Source organism: Rattus norvegicus, chromosome X, assembly GCF_036323735.1.
Source record: "Rattus norvegicus strain BN/NHsdMcwi chromosome X, GRCr8, whole genome shotgun sequence".
NCBI classification, from domain to species: Eukaryota; Metazoa; Chordata; class Mammalia; order Rodentia; family Muridae; genus Rattus; species Rattus norvegicus.
In genome coordinates this window covers 139,680,612-139,701,367 of record NC_086039.1, presented here as the reverse complement: position 1 = coordinate 139,701,367, position 20,756 = coordinate 139,680,612, and the positions used below count along the sequence as shown (strand labels likewise).

The 20,756-nt window shown below is 43.0% G+C and overlaps 1 protein-coding gene across 9 annotated transcripts in view; it reads left to right on the top strand.

Moving 5' to 3' along the window:
* The window catches only part of Map7d3 (MAP7 domain containing 3), a 66,653-nt gene that overhangs the window by 21,872 nt on the left and 24,025 nt on the right, over nt 1-20,756 (top strand). For 2 of the 9 annotated variants that reach the window (XR_005497999.2, XM_039099854.2), the window contains exon 1: nt 16,489-16,871. The exons of 2 other annotated variants lie outside the window; for them this stretch is intronic. Coding sequence is in view for 6 of the 7 variants with exons in the window: in XM_039099854.2 (XP_038955782.1) it covers nt 16,643-16,871 (229 nt within the window). In the remaining variant the exon portion in view is untranslated. Of the gene's footprint in view, nt 1-16,488; nt 16,872-20,756 lie in introns of those variants that run through there. 5 more of the 9 variants (XM_039099852.2, XM_039099853.2, XM_017602097.3 and 2 more) reach the window with 5 other exon arrangements.

Genomic DNA, 20,756 nt, shown 5'->3' with positions numbered 1-20,756 from the left:
GGACAGAGGCAATTGCTCTGAAAATCTCAAACAATGGTAGCTACTGCAGTGTTCTCCCCATCCGTCATATGTCTTCCTACAACCAGTCTCCTCCACCCACAGCTAGCAAGCAATTGTTTGTGCAGTCGGTGAAATGTTTTCCTGGGGTAATCTCTCCCCCTACAGGCCAATTGATTATTTCTCAAAGTATGCCAGGAAAGGAAGCTCTGCAGAGGACCATCCGCCTTGGGAGCTAAAGTGCATGCTAGCCACCTTTTTCCTGGTATTAGTGAATCGGAGAAGGCTGATTGGGAACTCAAATCATCAGGAGAAGCTATGGGATTTTAAGTAAACTGCTCTCTGAGCCTCAGCTTATTCAACTGTAAAATGGGACCATAAAACACACGGTACAATGGTTATCCTTGTTAATATCAGCAGTCATTACTACTGGTATTGTTATTAAGGTTGCTGGCTACCAAAAGCCTGGACATAAGTGAATTGTTTCAACAAGAGGATTCGAATTTGCCATACTTAAGGAGAATAAAAGCTATTATTTTTGAAAGAAAAGGCATTCTAAGCTGGGCCTGGTGACACAGACCCATAATCGCAATGTCTGTGGAGGCTGACGTAGGAGAAACTCAAAGGCTGGATCTCGAGAGTGAGTTCAGGGACAGGCTGAGTAACTTAGTGAGACACTATCACAACATAAATGGTGGGAAGAGTTGGGAGGGCAAGGGTTGACGATGCAGTTCAGCAGCCCAGCTCTCCTCTAATATGCTCAGCATCCTAGAACCAATCCCTGGCTCCGCAAAACAAACACCTAACAGATTCTTGCAGGGACTTCTGCTCTGTAGCTTCACTTGCTATTGCCTTTCCTAATGGTGGGAACAAAGGTAAGGCTCTGCCTGGCACACTACAAGCCCATGATAGGACTTCTGTCTAATGAGGTTTGTCATCCACTACAGTGGGGACATTTCCTGCAGCCCAGGTTTTGGTGAAAGTCCCACCAAGAGATCCCCGCCATGTCCCCCCATCCCAGCCTAGCAGAGAGTACCTCTTGATGCTTGAAACTTTCTGAGTTTCTGTTTCCTCAGAATCCCTCCCAGCCAGAGTGACTTGGATTCCTTTAAGTATATCCCCAGCATTAATACCTCTAGTAGACCCAGGAGCTCTATTTTCTTCCAAAGGTGCCTTGACAGATATCCACTCTCATTCAATCAGACCTGCTTCTCCTACATCAACTATGTGTGTCCTTGGTCAAATCAGTTTTCCTCTTCGGCTTCTACTACAGGGCTCTAAAAGCGAGGACTGATCTCTCCTTTCAGATGTTCTAAGGTCCTACGAATTTAGGTAGGACACGGGAAGAACACAGTATAAGTGGATGCTTGGGAGTCTAGCTTCCTCTGACAGCCTCTGAGCATAAGATCTATAAGTCAAGCAGGCTAACTACTTAACCAGGGACCAGAGTAGGTCTCCTCCCAACCCATTATGCTCAAATACAAACATGTTGGCTTGAAGATAATGAAGGAGCGCTGGAGGGATGGCTCAATAGTTAAGAGCACTTACCGCTCTTGGCACAGGACCCAGCTTCGTTCCCAGCACCTACATCAGGTAGCTCACAACTGCCTAGAACTTCAGTTCTAGGAGATGAGATACCCTCTTCCAACCTCTGCCAGCACTAGGCACACACACAGACACAGACACAGACACACACACAGACACACACACACACACACACACACACACACACACACTTAAAGCACAAATAAATAAATGGATAAATCCTTTTTTAAAAAAATTAAAAAAGAGCGGTTTGGTGGATCGTGCCTTTAATGTCAGCACTTGGGAGGCAGAGACAGCTGGTTCTCTGGGTTCAAAGCCAGCCTGGTCTACAGAGTGAGTTCCAAGACAGCCAGTGCTCTACAGAGAAACACACAGGCTTCAAGAAACCCTGTTTTGAAAAAAACAAAAATTAATTTAAAGAAGATAAGGTAACAGTTGATGTCTAATATACCAGTGGAATCCCTAAGTTAACTTCTCAACAGACTGATGGTGTTTTTCTGTGGGTCTACCGGGCTTGACTTTGTGTGCATGCCATGTTACATTTTACCCACTAGGTGGCAGCAAAACTCAGCTTTACTGAAGAGCAGAGCCTGATACTTTTTTGGGGGGAGAAGGGGCATTTTTATGATGACCTCTATTACACACATTCAGGTTTTAAGTATCTGTTTTATTTTCTGAACAGCCAAACGTGTTTGGCTCCAATGAACAGTAGTCACAAACAAATTGCAGATCTCAGAACGGGGCATCAAACTTGATAAACTTCCTGGCACCATGTAGACGGATGGTGTGCCAGCTCAAATCCTAAAGGTATCAGTAGTTCAACAAGGAACAGATCCTCTGGATTCAACTGTAATGATTCATTTCCATTGTCAACTTGTCACAATCATAGAGAAGTGTATCAACAAGGAACTATCTAGATGAAGTAGGTATGTAGGTATGCCTATGGAGAGGTGTCTTGATTTCATTAATTGATGTTCAAAGACATGGCCACTATAGGCAACAACATTCCCTAGGTCTGTGTTCTGCGCTGTGTAAGAATAGAGAAAGGTATTTAAGTACTAGTAATAATGTACGTATTCATATCTCTCTGCTCTTGATTGAATATGGTGTGTACTCCTGGTTCAAGTTACAACTGTCTTGACTTTCATGGTACAATGGACTGTGACCTGGAATTGTGAGCTAAAATAAACCTTTTTTCTTCCCTATGAAAAAAAAGAAAGGGGCATCAAGCATAAAGCTAGGAAAGACTGAGAATAATCACTGGGGGTGATCTCATGAATCCGCATAGGTGGAAGAAAGTTGGAGTGGCTCGCCTGATGTAGTTAATGGCTCAGGTCTCCTTACCTTCAATGTCAGTCCCTTACCCTTTCCATCTCTTACCCTTTCCATCAGAATTAAGTGAGATAGCAAGACACATCGTACTCATGAAGAGGTTACACACAAGTAGGCATTTCTTGCACTGGAAGGGACAATCCACACAGTTAAGTATGTCCCATGCCAGGACGTTTGGTTGATTTCCTGTGACAAAGCCTGATACCACATACTCCATATGGTTCCTCTCCACAATATTGGACAGGATATGCATTTTCAAAAAAATAGTGATGATTTAAAGAAATAAAAAATGTCAACCTACGTAAGGCCTTTCCCAGTGTGAAGGGTATCTGATTTGAGTTATGAAGGTTCCATGGGTCTGTCTAATCCTGGCTCTCTCCCTTAGGAGAAGAATGGACAGAGGATAGTGACTTCTTCAAGCCTATCCTATTCCATCAGTTACTCACAAAGACAGGAGGTAAACGAGACTTTTCCCTGAAAGTTTTTGGATTCAACATCTGCAACACCTAATCTCTTTAAAGATATGAATAAGAAATTCTTGTGTAAAAATACTGGTGAGTACCATACAGGCGCACACTCTGGCAAATAACAACCTCTAGCAGGACGGATCGCCAGGGCCATGCCCCTCAAAATATATTTTTCAGGACAGAAACCACTAAGCCCATCCCACCTCATGGCTATTAGGCCAAGTTATGTGGCTAATGGAAACCTATAGAATCACTGTAGCTAAATTAGGGACTGGACAGAGGCCTCGGTAGTTAAGAACACTGGCTAATATTAAAATGAGAAGGGTTTGGATCTCAGCATCCTCTAATGCCCAAGACTCCAGGACTAGGGGACTCAACACCCTCTTCTGGCCTCTACAGACACCAGGTATGTGCATGATACACATCCCTACAAGCACTCACACATGCATGTAAAATCATTTTTTTCTTGAAGTTTGGGACAGGCATCATGGCACATATCTTTAATCCCAGCATTTGGGAAGCAGACACAGGCAGCTGTCTGTGAGTTTGGAACCTAAGTGGCTTAGAACAGCTCCAGACCAGCGAAGGAGATATAGGAAGACCCACTCTGAAAGAAAGAATTGCTAATCAGTGCAGCTAAAGTAAAGCCAAGTGCTAGTAGAACCTTACATTTACAAAGTGACCACCCATTTTTGGGCACGGCTTGTTTACACTTTATGAGGCACCTTGGCGTCTTTATTTCTATTTCATTTGATACTTAAAACACTATGCAGACAGTATGATGAGTAGTCAGGCATATGTGTGCAATCCCATGCCCCAAGAGGCAGAGACAGAAGGATCATGTGAGCCTAAGAGTTTGGAGCCAAACTAAACGACATGTGGAGGATGCTATGACCCAAAAAACAAAAACAAAAACAAAAACAAAAACACCAGAGGGAACAAATGTTCTAGAATCAGGCAAATTTGAATTCGTATCATAGAAGGCATATTTGAGCAATGTGACTCTAGGCATGTCAATTTCCTTCCTTTCTCACTTTTAATTTTTCTTTTATTTGGTAATATCCCAGGAGGGCATGCATGTATGTGTGCACTCACACAGGTGGGGAATGTCATGGCTTCAGCATAGAGGTCAGAGAAGTATGTTCAGGAGTCTATTCTGTTTTTCTACTGTGCATTCCAGACAATGGACTCATTTTAAGGTTGGCAAGGCAGGCACTTTTACCAATTAGCTGGTCTAAGTTAAATATTGTGCTAAGCCTCAGTTTGTTTCCTGTTCCATAAAAATGGGATGAAGCATTCATCCTAAGGTTTGTTATGAGGAGCAAGAAGTCATAGACTACACTCTCAGACACATCACTTATTAAATGATGAATGATTTGTAAGTGATCAAAGATTATACCCCAGGGTACATGGATCCAGATAGAATCTCATAAAAGGGGGCAGGGGGTGTGTAGTCCATGGGTATGAACACATACCATGAATCCCAGCACTGAGGCAGAGCTGAGACAGGATTACCATGAGTTTGAGCGAGTATAAAGTACACAGTGAGTACCAAGCCAACCAGGGTTACATGGGAAGACTCTCTTTCAAAAGAACCAAGCCAAAAAGGCTACAGGAGGGCCAGGGAAGTTTAATTATCAGCTGATATTTGGAACCTAAATCACCAGTTTATGTAATTGAAGATGTAAGCAAGTCTCTAGCATCCGGTTCTATAAAGCACTCTTCCTACTGTGGCTTTCACAAGTGCTTTGGTATCCATTCCCTTCTGCAGAAGCAAGGTTGTTTCTGATTCTACACACAAGAGGAAGTCACAAAAAGGCCAGCAAAGGGCTGGAGAGATGGCTCAGCGGTTAAGAGCACCCGACTGCTCTTCCAGAGGTCATGAGTTCAATTCCCAGCAACCACATGGTGGCTCACAACCATCTGTAAAGAGATCTGATGCCCTCTTCTGGTGTATCTGAAGACAGCTACAGTGTACTTATATATAATAAATAAATAAATCTTTAAAAAAAATCAATTAAAAAAAAAAAGGCCAGCAAAATACTCACTGTGGGAGGGTTAGAGAGAAGAAAGTATAAGCGGAGATCCCTCAAGTTCCTTTCTAGGCCTAAAGATAGCATTCACCCCTTCTCCCCAATGATCTAGTCTCCCCATCCCTGTTGCTACACAGATATGACACACAGATATGACAAACTGATGGAGGGTGATTTGGTTTGAAAGCTCTTCATACACATCCTCCACGCCCTCAGCCTCCTTTTCCCAAGACCATACTCTAAAGAAGCGATCTCAAATAAAACAGACGGTAGGAGAGTGGGAAAATTGCCAGGCCAATTCAAAGTTCACTGTTTTTAATGATGGAAATCCTGGAAGAAGGAATAAAGAACCAGTCCTGAAGTTCATCAAAAGTAATCTAAAGGGGTTGGGGATTTAGCTCAGTGGTAGAGCGCTTGCCTAGCAAGCGCAAGGCCCTGGGTTCGGTCCTCAGCGCAAAAAAAAAAAAAAAAAATCTAAAAGCAGATAACCTATTTAACCAAACGAAATGCTATTTAGGCGTTAGGTAGTAAGTATGTGGACTGGATTAAGTGAGAAATGTTGATAGCAACACTATGTAGATGGCAACATTACATCTAAGTCTGGCTAAAATATATGGCCATTGATACAAAGAAAAACTGTAGTAGATAAATCATCTTCACACTGATTTGGTTTAGCTACTGTGCATGACATTTAAAAACACAATCTCCAGGCTGGAGAGATGGCTCAGTGGTTAAGAGCACTGACTGCTCTTTCAGAGGTCCTGAGTTCAATTCGCAGCAACCACATCTGTAATGGGATCTGATGACCTCTTTTGGTGTGTCTGAAGACAGCTACAGTGTACTTATACACATAAAATAAATGTCAAAAACACACACAATCTCCTTTAAGCCTCAGGATAGCATGCTTTTTTGATAATTTCTATATTCATAGATTCTTCTTGAACTATAATTTGTATTGCATATTATAACTGCTGCAGCATTTAGAAAATGCAAATTTCGAATGAATGGTCTTGCCATTTACTAGCTGTTAGATCTTGAGCAAAACACTACGCCTCAGTTACTTCTTTTGTCAAATAAGGGAGAGGCTAAATCTTAGTGTCTTTGAGTTGTCGGAAAACCAGACTTTTGGTTTTCCTTCCTTATGTGGTCCTGGGAATGCCAGCTCAAAAAGCATCCATTAATGGAATTTGAAATATATGGTGAAAAAATGCTTGGTGGTGTGGGCCTTTAATCCTCACACTTGGGGGTCAGGGTCAAGTGAATCTGTGAGTTCAAGGCTACCCAGACCTACATGGTGAGTCCTAGAGACAGTCAGGGCTATATAATGAGATCCTGTGCAAAGAAAAAGAAGAAAGAAAGAAGAAAGAAACAAAAGAAAAGAAGAAAAGAAAAGAGAAAAAAGGAAAACAAGAACATTGGTAACTACTCTGGAGAACAGTGTCACTGATCTTCCTGTTATGAAGCAATTCTCAACACAAAATCTTCTATTAAAATTATTGCTATTTCTGTGAATTTTGGAGACCATGCTCAAGGTGCTTCCTTTCCACCACATCCTCAGAATTGGCAGTAGTGTAGGTGAAGGGAGAGGAATCCAGGGTCTAGATAGCTGAAGTTGACTGGTTCTACTGTGGTATCTCCAAGGCTGAAGGAAAGCTTGATACCCCATTGTTTTCCATTAGCTTTCAAGTAACCTAGTCTTCTAGGTACCACAGAAGAGCTTTCCTGAAGGAGCATGTGCTGCTACATGCTTGCCCTACCACTGTCTCTGTCCTTCAACAAAGCCTGTATGTCTTCCTCTGCCAGAAACCACCAAGGCCGAGGACCTATGGCTCACATTCTGCACTGCATACACTCTCTTGAGAGATGCTTTCTCCTCTTTCTGTGAGATTGACTTTCCAGTAAGCCTGTCTCAGTGTGTAACAAGTGAAGGGAAGGTTCAAATGCCACGGTGACAGTCATGCTAGCAGAGAGCCATCTGTTTAGAATATGTTTGCTCTCTCTGACTTCTGGCTTCTCCACAAGACCAGCCTGGGGCAGGTCTGACTGGGCCTGAGACTCCCCACAGTGATTTGCAGTCACCCCTTGTCAACAGACTCTACCTTGTCCTCTTACTGAAGGAGGCTTTATCTTCCCCAGTCGCTGAGGGAAGTGCTGGCTCTCAGGGAAGTTCCAGGTTTGTTTGTTTTGTTTTGTTTTTGTTTTTGTTTTTTGTTTTTTTTTTTTTTTGGTTCTTTTTTTCGGAGCTGGGGACCGAACCCAGGGCCTTGCACTTCCTAGGTAAGCGCTCTACCACTGAGCTAAATCCCCAGCCCCCCAGGTTTGTTTTCTTAAAAGAAAGATTCCAGCATGGGAATGACTTATTTACAACCCCTCCCAAAGCAAGCCTGTTTGTTAGAGAGTTACCCACACTTATTATTCTTTGCCTGAAAACTTGATTCCTGTCTCCAACTGCAAAAGCTCTCAGCCACCATTTGCATTATAAATGCTTGCTCTCTAGGCCTTCTCTGTCTGCCTAGCTGATCTCCAGGTGGAACATCTGCCGGACTCAAGCCCCACAGGAAGACTTAAGGCACTGCCGGTGAAGGGCCACAGGGGACTTTTTCTTTTCTTTCTAAAAACTCCTACCGGGGTAGGGTTAAGCGGCAGAATTACCTATTTCAATCTGAGCTCTATAACTCTGTAAATTCAAGACCAAACTCATCTACATAGAGTTCCAGGCTAGTCATGGAAACGTAATGAGACCCTGGCTCAAATAATAGTGATAGGGGATACTTCTCATACTATTACTGTCAAGGACAGGTGAAGTGGTGTAAATGAAGTGTGCAATTCACATACTGCCTTCTAGTAGAAACTGTTATTACAACCAGCCACTTTCATGAATCCTGATATTTTACATCAACTCGTTAGAATCTCAGTGAAACAGTTATAAGCAGCGGTCAATACTCGTCATTTTGCAGATGAGGAAACTGAGGCTGAAGGCCACATTGTCCTTGGATGGCTCCACTGGGTCCTGGACCCAGGCTGTTAGGTTCTAAGCCCACAGGCTTTTCAGCACCCTGCCATGGCGGGGGGGGGGGGGGTTGCTGCCTGTACCAGTCAGCCAATCAGTTATTGCCCTGCTAGTCCGTTACTCACATTTGAATGCTTATATAATGACAGCATTTCTCCCTGAACCAATTTCCTCCAAATGTCATTTCCTCCTTCTATAAACAGACTGAACACATCCCTGACTCCCAGTTGAACAAAGCCATTTCACATTTCAGATTTTCTTAACCCCCGCAGTAAGCCCTATAGCAATTCCACAGGTCCATGGCTAAATTCCAGCTCACTGTGGAAGATGTGGGAATAATGGAGGCTAAGAAAAGAGCAAGAGAGCAAAGAGAGGTGCCTTAAGTGCTGCCTTACCCAACTATTTCCCAGCAGCCTACGGACTAAGACCCAAATGAAACATATGGAGATGGAAAAAACATATGTTGTGCATACCGGGGTCCATGTTCCTATTAAATATACAAACTGGGTCATTTCAAATCACGAGAACATGAAGTAAGCTACCGAAATATGTCCACAGAGTCCAATTGAAGTCACTGCTTTACTTCTCATACCTTTCTTCTTGAAGAGACACATATCAGCAGGAAACCAGGACACACAAATCTAGAAAAGCCAAAACCGGGTCTGCCCATCCTCACCCCCACACCAAGCAAAGAGGAATTGACTGTTAGTGCCAAAAGACTGATTTACATGGACTTAATTATCCCCAGGCAGAATAGCAAATTTCATCATCATCATCCACAAAACTTTACTGAATGTGAACCATACAGAAAACATGGTACTGGCCACTATGAAAAACTCATACAAGAGCTTGCCATTCCAAGTCTGTTAAACGCAGAAGTGCTATTTCTTCCCCAAAGTCTCTCAGGTATGCTGGGGCCTGGCTGTCTCCCCCTTCCCATCGTGGATTACAGATTTAGTAGTTCATTTAGCCTTTGGTTTAGCCTGCCAGACACTGTTTTCAGTGCCCCTCTTCCTCTTCCTCAACCTACTGAAAAAAGAAAGTCCTGAGTTTTAGGAGTCAAATTATCCTGATTTTGAACCCTGACTGAGAGGTGGGGGGAGGGATAGGATCAGGATGCAAAAGCCTTCAAACCAAGATGAATAATGCCTGGGAGGACGGAGTGAGAAACGAATCTGGAACAGCAAGGGCCAAGCCCAAGGAACCTTTACAAAAAGGCTCGATGGACAGCCAGAAGTGCGTCTTCCAAACTTTACAGCACCTCCTTGCATTTCCCTCTGAACTCTTCTCAGTTTCCTTCGGTGAATATTAGTCAAACTCCAGCTGCGTTGCCTAACCGGTCCTGCCCAGTACCAGAGCAAGCAAACTGTAATGCTCATTTTACATTTCTTTCAAAAGATAATTTGGATAGCCCTTCACATGTGAATAGAAGGCAGCATTAGAAAGAGTGTCGCGAGAGCCAGGTTTCATCTATAGGAGCTGGAGTTAAGTCCTGTCCCTGAGTCCAAAAGAAAATGTAAGGACTAAATTAGTAATGCTAATACTCTTTCCTACCTGTGGCATTCTGGGATCAGTCTTTCCCAGTAGCAGTAACAGCTGGAACTCAAAGCAGAGCATTCCCTGAGAACAAAGACATTGAGCTTGTTTGTCTACTAACTCATACACAACCTTAACTTTTCCCTCTTTTCCTCCTTCTTCTGCCTTTGCAGTCTTGACTGTGAGGCCAACTTGAACCTTAGAAGGATTACTCCATTGTTGTTGTTGTTGTTGTTGTTGTTGTTGTTGTTGTTGTTGTTGTCCTTTACCCCAGCTACACACAAAGACCAAGGGAACCCATTAATGAAACCTGCTTCTGGTCTTAGGTGCTCACATGTACATGTAGGTCTCAAGCTGCCCCCACAAAAATACTGTGCTTTCCAGTGAATCCCTGTGTAAGATGTGAATATTCTTCCATTCCCTAATGTTCATTTAGATAGCTCACTTGAAAATGTAGATAGCATGGACCAGCACATGTGGTGGGCAAAATAGGGAAGTGGGCATGCTGTGTGTGTTACGTCAGACTCTTCCTCTTCCACAGTGATCGAAAATATTAAGGTATCTAGTGCTATGACGCAATGGACCCTAAACATTATTCAGTACCCTTCTTTAGGAATATATGTTATATAAATAACATTTACAACACCAGCAACTATAAGCATAGGACCAAGCAATCTTCTTTTAAAGATTTACTTATTATATATGAGTACACTGTCCTGTCTTCAGACACACCAGAAGAGGGCATCAGATCTCATTACAGATGGTTGTGAGCCACCATGTGGTTGCTGGGAATTGAACTCAGGACCTCTGGAAGAGCAGTCAGTGCTCTTAACCGCTGAGCCATGTCTCCAGCCCCGCAATCTGTATCGTAACAAAGCCTCCTGATTCTTCATTCCCTTCCATCTGTATCTTGCAGAGTTTTAAATCCTGACGTTCCTTTAAAGGGCACGCCTTGCCGTTTTATGCTTCTTGGCATCCTATGAACCTTCCTTTACATTTCAGGACTGTTTTTAGAATAACGGTGTTTATTCTACTTTATTTGAAGTCAAGGGGAAAAAGACATCTTCTTGCCCCTTAATAATTTTAAGTCTAGACCTTTTCAACACCCCAAGAGGCCATTGCAAATATTTTCATGCCTTTCTCGTTTGGTATCCGAGGAGGTTTTTAGTACTTTCTTTCATTTATTTTGCAAATATTCCTTGAAGGATAAACAGTGTGATAAATGTGCTAATTTTCCTTCACACACATATTTTGAAATGAGGCCCAGTGTTAGAGCCAACCCTTTCTAGAAGGGAGTTCTTTAAGAGTCAAATCCATCTCTATTGCAGGCTATGTTAAACCCTTGTTTTTAAGGACTTCCTAGTCAATGAATGTTAGGACTAGGTCAAGACAAAAAGTGAAGCAAGTGTACCTTGGGGCTTATCAACTGAGCAATCAGGAGGTATGCTGAGAGGAGCACTAGCCCTAGAAACAGAGATCTCAATCCCGACCCTGTGGCTGTAGTGCTAATTTGGGCAGGTTAGCTGCCCTTCTGTGTCTGTGTGTGAGGCCTGGAGGGTAATGGAAGCTAGCTCACCAAGTTGTGGTAAAGACTATGAGAAATAATCCATGCGAGACCTGTAGCACTCTGCTTACCCTTGAGTGTTCATCCAATGACAACATTTGCTATCTCCTGGAAAGTACGAAAGCTTTACCTGAAGCTCCAGCCGCTCTTTGCCGAGGCCACGCCCTTCCTCTCTGAGCTCCGTCCAGTTTGTCCTTGATGGTACTGATGACTTCTTTTTCCCCTTCTCCTTATTTCACTTTTCCCACCCTGATGAGCTCAGGTGATGAAAATCAGCCCTTCATTTCAGGTAAGAGCTTCACTCTGTAAATTGCAATGGCACAGAAGCAGAGGCCCCTGAAATGGGAAAGCAAGGCCCGTCAGGTAGTCTAGGAAGAGAAGGCTCTGAAGTGTCATTTGGAGATATGGAGGGAGGGTGAGGACAGAATGAAATAGCATTTCCTGTGCATTGAATTCAGGGCAAGAGTCAGAGAAGAAAGGGAGGAAAGGGCAAAAGTAGAAGCTGGTCCCAACTCTGGATGTGATAGATGAAGCTGACACATAGTTAGGATGACTACAAAGTGCCACCACATGGCTTAACAGTCCTGGAACACGACCGCTATTGTGGCTGCTTCAAGGCAAATGTGTCTGAGTCAGTAAATTCTTCTGGATGTTTATTCAATATGAAGTCAATTTTTTAAGGTATACACACACACACACACACACACACACACACACACACATACACACACACACATACACACACACACACACTGTCACTGCTTCAGACACACCAGAAGAGGGTATCAGACCCCATTACAGATGGCTGTGAGCCACCATGTAGTTACTGAGAATTGAACCCAGGTCCTCTGGAAGAGCAGCCAGTGCTTTTAACCACTCAGCCATCTCTCCAGTCCTGAAGTCAAATTTTTAAAACTTCATCTTTAATTGAGGCAAAATAACAATTCTTAGGCGTATCATGGATATGATTTCTGAATATATTTCCTGCTAATGCAAGATTGGAGGGGAAGGAACAGTCAAATGAGATACCAAAAACTCAGCAGGATTCCAGTTCTCTTCTGCTCACAAGGGAATCTACACTTTCCAAATTCAGGGAGGAGAGAAGAGGCCCTTCCAGGTTTCTTTGCCAGTTCTGAGTCTGTTTTGGCTCCCAAATAAACTTTGCTCTCCGTAAGCTGGCAGCCTTCCACTCCAATCTTTTTCTGAGAAATGTAGAACATAGTTGGGGCTCCATAGGGAACTGTTGCAGCCTCAAGGAAGCAGTGTAAGTGTCCTCTGGAATCAATCAAGCTTAGAGTCAGCTTGAGATTTGCAGACCCTGGAAGGAAGGACTTCATTCCTTGCCTCTAGGAAGGACTTCATTCCTCTGCCTCTGTTAGAGGCACAATAGGTGGTCAGTAAAAGTACAATTGAATGCCTTGCCTCACTGCATGAAAACTAAGTTTCACTGCAGTGTATCAAAGATGTTAGAGCAAAAGGCTAGCTATAGATTAGACAGGTATTTTAAGGCCCCTCAATGCTGGGCACAGGGGCACACAACTGTAGTCCTAGGAATGAATAGGCTGAACCAGGAGGGTCACATGTTTAAGGCCAACTCGAACTTCGGAGTAAAACATTATTTGAAGATATAATAAAGGGGCATCTCAAGTAAGGAAACAAAAGGACCCTGGTTGGATTTCTGTCCAGTCATTAAATAATGGAACAATTGGAAATTCTGAAAACAAGTTATGATATTAGATAACTTTATGTACTCTGTAGTTTTTAAAAAAAAAAAAAAACTTAAGTGTTATCGTTTTAAAAGACATTTGGGGGCTGGCTGGAGAGCACCGTTGCTTTTCCAGAGGACCCGGGTTTAATTCTCAGCATCCGTGTGGTGGATGACTCACCAACTGTCTTTAACTCCAGCCTTAAGGACTCAATATCCTCGTCTGTCCTTTGTAGGTACTGCATATACATAGTGCACAGACAAACTCAGGTAAAACTCTCATGCATATAAAAGTAAACATACTTTAATTAATTAATTCATTAATAATAAACAAGAGGGTTTTTTTAGTTAAAATACAGATTCCTTAGATGAGTTTGGAAAACAGATGAAGCCATGTCTTGTTCAGCTACCATAGTCTGAAATGAACGAAGACACGCTTACCCTGCATCTTAATCTCAAGACAAAAGTGCTGTTTTTTTTTTCCTAAAGCCCTCTTTGGTCACTCCAAGCACAAGTGATTTCTAATTCCTCTGGCCTCTTAGAATAATTTTACTCATCCATCCAGCCCTTCACACATTGTCAGCTTTTGGTTCTTTGCAAATGTCTTAGCTTTTCTTCCTTTCCAATATCCTGGCTAGTTTAAGGCCTTAAAAGTGTATAACAGACTGATGGTGGTAACATAGGCCTTTAATCCTAGCACTAGGGAGGCAGAGACAGGTAGATCTCAAGTTCGACGTTAGCCTGGTCTACAGAGTGAGTTCTAGGACAGCCAGGGCTACAAAAAGAAATCCTATCTCAAAAACAACAAAAGAGGCTATAAATACTATAAGAATATGTATTTTGCTGTCTCGCATGTAATTCACAAATTCAAAGGGTTGATATGTAAAATTAAACTGAAGATAAAATTTCTAGATTAAAAAAAAATGAAAACATGGCCTTGAGAGTTGGCCCAGTAGTTAAGAGCACTTGTTGCTCTTGCAGAGGACCCGGGTTCAATTCTCAACACCTAGCCATCTGTATGACAGTCATCTGTAACCCCAGTGACCACTATGGTCATCAGAGATGCATGTGTTGCACATACATATATGCATGCAAATGACCTGAACATAAAATAATGAAATAAGCAAATCTTTTAAAAAGAAAGAAGCTAAGCAAACCTGTAGAAGAAGTCAAAGAATGGGAAAAGTAAACTGTGTACATCTATCTAGAGGTTTGGGGAGGAGTTGTTTTTATGTTTGTTTGTTATACATTTTAGAGTGTTTGTCATTGTGTTTTTTCCCCTAAATACTTACCAATATGTTTTTGATATTGAACTGTCACTCCTAATTTTTTTAGCATTTATTTATTTATTTATTTAATTTATTTTATGTATGTAAGTATACTGTCACTGTCTTCAGACACAACAGAAGAGGGCATCAGATCTCATTACAAACAGTTGTGAGCCACCATGTGGTTGCTGGGAATTGAACTCAGGACCTCTGGAAGAGAGCAGTCAGTGCTCTTAACCACTGAGCCATCTCTCCAGCCCTTAGCATTTCTTTCTTAAGGGGGCATTTTTCTATGTGCGTACATGATTTTCACAACCAAGGAACTTGTCCTTGGTACAGTGCTATTTACTGTGCTGTTCATACTCAAATGTTTCCAATGTCTCCACCATGAGCACCTTTTTCTAGTCCCAGCTGGGAATTGAGCCTTCATGAATGTTAAGCCAGAACCCTACCACAAAGTTGTATCTCCAGCCTTTGAGTGAAAGATTGTTGTTGTTATTATTATTATTATTATTATTATTATTATTATTATTATTATTATTATTATTATTTTGAGACAGGGTTTTTCTGTGTATGCCTGGCTGTCCTGGAACTCACTCTGTAGACCAGACTGGCCTCAGACTCACAGAGATCTGCCTGCCTCTCCCTCCTGAGTGCTGAGCTTGTGCCAGCAAACCTGGACTGAAATCAAGGTGCTCAGCAGTGTTTCTAGACTGTCCTTGGTCTGTTGAGGCTCTTGTGATCTAAAGTAACTCCTCAATTGTACAGTCTTTCATAAAATTGGCATTTTATGTCACCCTAAATTTGTCTGAATGTTCCTTCATTTCTAGATTTGGGCTGGACCTTTTAAAAGTAAGAAACGACAGGGATGTTTATGTGTTTTGCCAGATTGTCTATCTGTGATGTCTGTGTTTTGCATGTGTGGGCTTTACTAATGTCCTAAGCATAACTGTGCCATAGGAGCAATCGTGGCTACCGTCCTGGTTCTACTGCAAGATGCTGTACTGTACTCGCTGAGAAGCAGGGCTTTGATGCTCTAACTGATTTTGTTCCCCTCAATACTTTCTGTCCACTTTAAACTTGTGCCAGAGCTAGAGAGGTGCTTTGTTTTGTGCTAACTTTCATTTGTGTCGAGTGCTGAAGGGTTTGAGCTGTTGTTTTAAAAATTTAGTGACCATTTGTGTTTTCTGTCCTTTGAAGAGGTCTGTTTATGCCTCTTGACCACATTGGAAGATCATCTTATATCCTTTCATATGTTTGCACGTTGTAAGTTACACCATTTATCTTCTATTCTAAAAGGTTTCACCTTTATTTTTAAGTTGGGTGTATGGGGCGGAGTATGTGAGTGCAAGTGCTCCTGTAGGCCAAGGGCATCGGGTTACCCTGGAGTGGAATTGGGAGCCATCTGACTTGGGTCCTCTGAGGGAGCAGTATTTATTCTTATACACTGAACCTTCACTACAGATCCCGTTTCTCTTCACTTTCATGAGATTTCCTTACATGAGATGAAATACATGCGTACTCTTGGTACTTGGGGTCCAAATTCGAACACTGTCACTTACTGTGTGACCCTAGACAAATGATTTTAATTTTGTTTAGTTTCCTTGCCTGTAAGTTGGGGGTAGTAGTGGTACATACTTTCCAGGAAGTAGGGGGCTGATAAGTTTATGTATTACTGCAAGTGCTAAGTGTCATGGTACACAGTAAGGGGTGGGTTGTCAGTCGCTGTCACTGCAGTTAAGAGCTCCCATATCACCTGAAGACTCAGGTGGGGTTGATGAAGACTCAGAGCTTTGTCCTATAAAGAGACGCCTGTACTTTCCTCAACCATAACTGCCTTCCCATAACCTTGTGTTAACATACACACTAATAAGAGAGGTGACACACCATCTATTCCCCTCTCACATCCTCCACCCCCAAACTGAGCTTATCATGTAGTGCTTCAAAGTACAGGAAGATCCTTAGCAAATGGGTGTTACCTGAACTTATGGATGGGGAGCTATGGAATGTTGCAGCATTCCTAAGTAGAGGTGATAAAGGGAAAAGAACTTTCAATGGCTAAGTGGGCAGCAGATTGGCTGGTGCCCAGAACGCATCGCGATAGAGCCTCTAATATAAGAAAAAATTTCCTCAGACAAAGTTAATAGCTTTCCAGCCTGTGTAGCGACCTGGCACGTGAAAGCTAATGCTACCTATATTGAAGGTCTGTGGGAAGAGCGGGGACTACCCGAGCCCGGCCCCGCCCCGCCCCCCGGGGTCCCTGCCCAGGCGGAGGCCAAGGCAGAAGCGGCGGCGCCTGCGCTCTGCCGCCCAAGAACCTCCAGTGGTTCTCAACTTCTCTCTGAAGATGGCGGACCCCACTTTTGCTGGTACCACTAATGGCACATCTTTGCGGGGTCTACGTGAACGATTGGGTGAGTGCGATGGAGCAGGCAGTGGGGTTGATGTAGCCCCAGGAACCAGTAGAGTAGCGTGGCTCCGCAACTTTTCTGTGGGGAATTCCCTTGTCTTGCCTGGTCTAGGATCCCCCTCATCTCTCTGAACACCTTATGGCTGGGGCAAGAGAGATCAGAGAACCGGAGCATGAAGGAGAAAACATTGGCCAGCGCTGTCAACAGTCCAAAGACCACTGCTGGGCGGGCGGGCGGGCGGGCGGGCGCCACCAAACCCCTGCTCCAGCCGGGGCTGCATCGGGGACCAGTGACGCCGGAGCAACTGAGGGAAAGCTCAGAAGTGAGTGGGCGCTGGTCCGTGCTGGGCACATCCACACTTTGGGCTGGCCCTGCCAGGATCCGAAAGTTTGGGTTTTCCCTGCATCCCAAGGTGTTGGCTTTTTCAAGGTCAAGATCAAGGGAGGAATGAGCTGGTGCTTAGGGCTAACAAAGTTGCAAAGAGACTTGACTCTGTAAAGTTGGCCTCGTGATTTCATCGCTAGACTGAACTGAATGAGAATCCTCACCTACCAATACTTTTTCCTCAACAGGTCTTATAATCAAAACTTTTACTGTCTGGGGAGAAAAAAAAAGGTTGGTGGTGTGTGTGAATCTTAACAATTTAGCAGCACCTATTTAATTCAGGAAATTGTGTGAGGAGGTAATATTTCTTGCTGCTTGCTTTCTGCTTGCTGACAAAGCTAGTTTGCTCAGAAACGCCTGTGAATAAAATTATTTTGATTGCTATGAAAATCCTTAGGGAGTTTTACATTGTAATTAGATGTGTGTGTGTGTGTGTGTGTGTGTGTGTGTGTGTGTGCGCGCGCGCGCGTGTATTCACTTAATGGGTTTATGCATTTTAGTATGCTAATACTAAAGAAATATATTTTTAAAATCACATTTTATATTTTCTGCACATTGTTTTAAATTAAAACCGTTCAGCCAGTTGAGCTTTAAAAACCGTGTAACTTGTCGCTTCTCTCTCCTTGTTTGTTTAAATTCGCACATGATTTCTCCGTTTAGAACACCTTACTCAAAGACTGGGACTTAGAAATGCAGTCAAAGCTACTAAGACCGAGACCCAGATTATCAGCGTTTTAGTGCCGGAGAAACCTTAAAGTTGGTCGAGCAGCCAGAATCCCAGACTCAGAAATCTCGAGCAGCTTCCACAGCTTGAAGGTGTGCTGTCTTGGGCAGCCCGCTATTTGTGTTACTGTTTAGAAGAGTGCAGTCCGCTGAGAGGAGTGCTCTGCTCTAACAATGGCTGCTGGACACAAAGGTTTCAGCAGTTTCCCACCAGCCTTCATCTTTCAGTAGCTATTTGTTCTGCTGTCAGTTGTTTCCTGAGCAGAGAAAAAAAATTTAAAAACGATTCTTTTTTAGAGAGCAGATTCAAAAGAATGTGTGCGATTATGCCATTCAGAAGTAATGTGTGCCACAAAAATACCAGTAGTAAAACAGGGACTGAGACAGAAGAATCTACTCTTCAAATTTAACCAACTTGTACTTTATCTGAGCTGTTAGCTCCCTAAGACTTACAGGCAAATCTGTTTTCTTTCCTGAAATGGTAAGACCTCTACGCCAGCAATTGCAGGGGCACGTTCAAGATTACCCCTTAAAAAGAGTCCCAGGTAGCCCTTCCCCCATGCAAACCAACATCCCAAATCCCATTCATTCTGTGAGCACTAGGGCTGTCCCTTTAGTTTCTTAATTATTTGAACTATCTGTCTTGAACTGTTACGCCTTGGTAGTTAATAACCATACTTCTGTGATATGACCTAGGGAAATATTCGCTGCGCTTTGGCACAAAGGTAAGAACAGTGTTCTCCAAGCCCTTGCCCAGGATTGTGGGGAATTTGAGATACAACCGTCCATGGAGTTCAAGGTTCCGGAGTCCTCTATAACCCATCTTAATGCACATAGTCTCATTGTTTCTTTCCCTCAATTTGCATGCCATCGTACTGATGCTTGCTTCTCACCTTCCTACACGTTGACAGAAGACATGTCTTTGGTACAGTTTATATTTATTTGCCTTAATTTAAAAAAAAGTAAACACTGGCTCTCCTAGCATCTTCCTAATGCATCAGAATAGAGCCTTGGGGGTGCTGAGGGCATGGAGGTGTGGTTCCAGGGGGGAAGGGCACATTGCTTAGCATAATAGAGGCCCTGAGTTCAATCCCAATCACCATACAAGAAAGACAATGAGCTACTTTTTAAAACCTTGCCTGAGCCTCACATCCAGAGGAAAGGTTCTTCTGGCTTGTCCTGAAAGTGGCTTAGGCAGTTAGTGTATAACCAGCCTAGAAAGTACCTGATATGGGTAACTTATAAATATCTTGTTATATTGAACTCAATCTCTCAGTATCTGCCTGTTAATACTTTGCTTCTAGATTTGGGTCTATAAATTCTTGATTTTTTAAAGATTTATTTATTTATTTATTTATTTATTTATTTATTTATTTATTTCATGTATGTGAGTACACTGTCACTGCTTCAGACACACCAGAAGAGGGCATCAGATCCCATTACAGATGGTTGTGAGCCACCATGTGGTTGCTGGGAATTGAACTCAGGACCTCTGGATGAGCAGTCAGTGCTCTTAACCACTGAGCCATCTCTCCAGCCCCCAAATTCTTGATTTTTAAACGACTTTTATTTTGTATGTATGAATGTTTCTGCCTGCATGTAAGAACACCATCAACATGCAGTGCCTGTGGAGGCCAAAAGAAGGCAGTAGGACCCCCGGAACTGTTAGTCCACTCCCAGTCTATACAGAAAACTGAGCCTGAGTCCACTTCACCAGGAGTGAGTGCCCATACCCAAGTCACCTCTCCAGCCCAAATACTTAATTTTTTACCTTGACAAAACGTTTTTCCCTCAATTTCATACAAACTCTTTGAAGAAAATACTTGGTTTATAGTATCTTGTCTGTCATTTTATGTTTTCATTTTCTTTACTTTTTTTATTGGATATTTTTTATTTACATTTCAAATGTTATTCCCTTTCCCAGTTTCCCTGGATATAATCCCCCAAGTCCCCTCCCCTTCTATAAGGGTGTTCCCCCTCCCTTCCCGTCCTCCCAAAATTCCCTTACACTGGGGGGTCCAGCCTTGGCAGGACCAAGGGCTTCTCTGCTACATATGCAGCTGGAGCCATGGGTCTGTCCATACGTACTCTTTGGATGGTGGTTTAGTCCCTGGGAGCTCTGGTTGGTTGGTATTGTTGTTCTTATGGTGTTGCAAGCCCCTTCAGCTCTTTCAATCCTTTCTCTAACTCCTCCAACGGGGACCCTGTTCTCAGTTCAATGGTTGGCTGCTGGCATTCAGATTTTTTATTTGTCACACTCAGAAGACAGCTATATCAGGCTCCTGTCAGGATATACTTCTTGACGCCAGCAATATTGTCTGGGTTTGGTGGCTGTATGTATATGGGCTGGATCCCCAGGTGGGGCAGGCTCTGAATGGCCTTTCCTTCTGTCTCTGCTCCAAACTTTGTCTCCATATCTCTTCCTATGAATATTTTTGTCGTCCCCCTACCCCTCCACCTTTATGAAGGACTGAAGCATACGCACTTTGGTCTTCCTTCTTCTTAAGCTTCACATGGTCTGTGGATTGTATCTTGGGTAATCTGAGCTTTTTGGGTGAATATCCACTTATCACTGAATGCATACCATGTTTGACTTTTTTTGTGACTGGGTTACCTCACTCAGGATGATATTTTCTAGTCCATCCATTTGCCTAAGAATTTCATGAAGTCATAGCTAAGTAGTACTCCATTGTGTAAATGTACAACATTTTCTGTATCCATTCCTCTGTTGAAGGGCATCTGGGTTCACTCTAGCTTCTGGCTATTATAAATAAGGCTGCG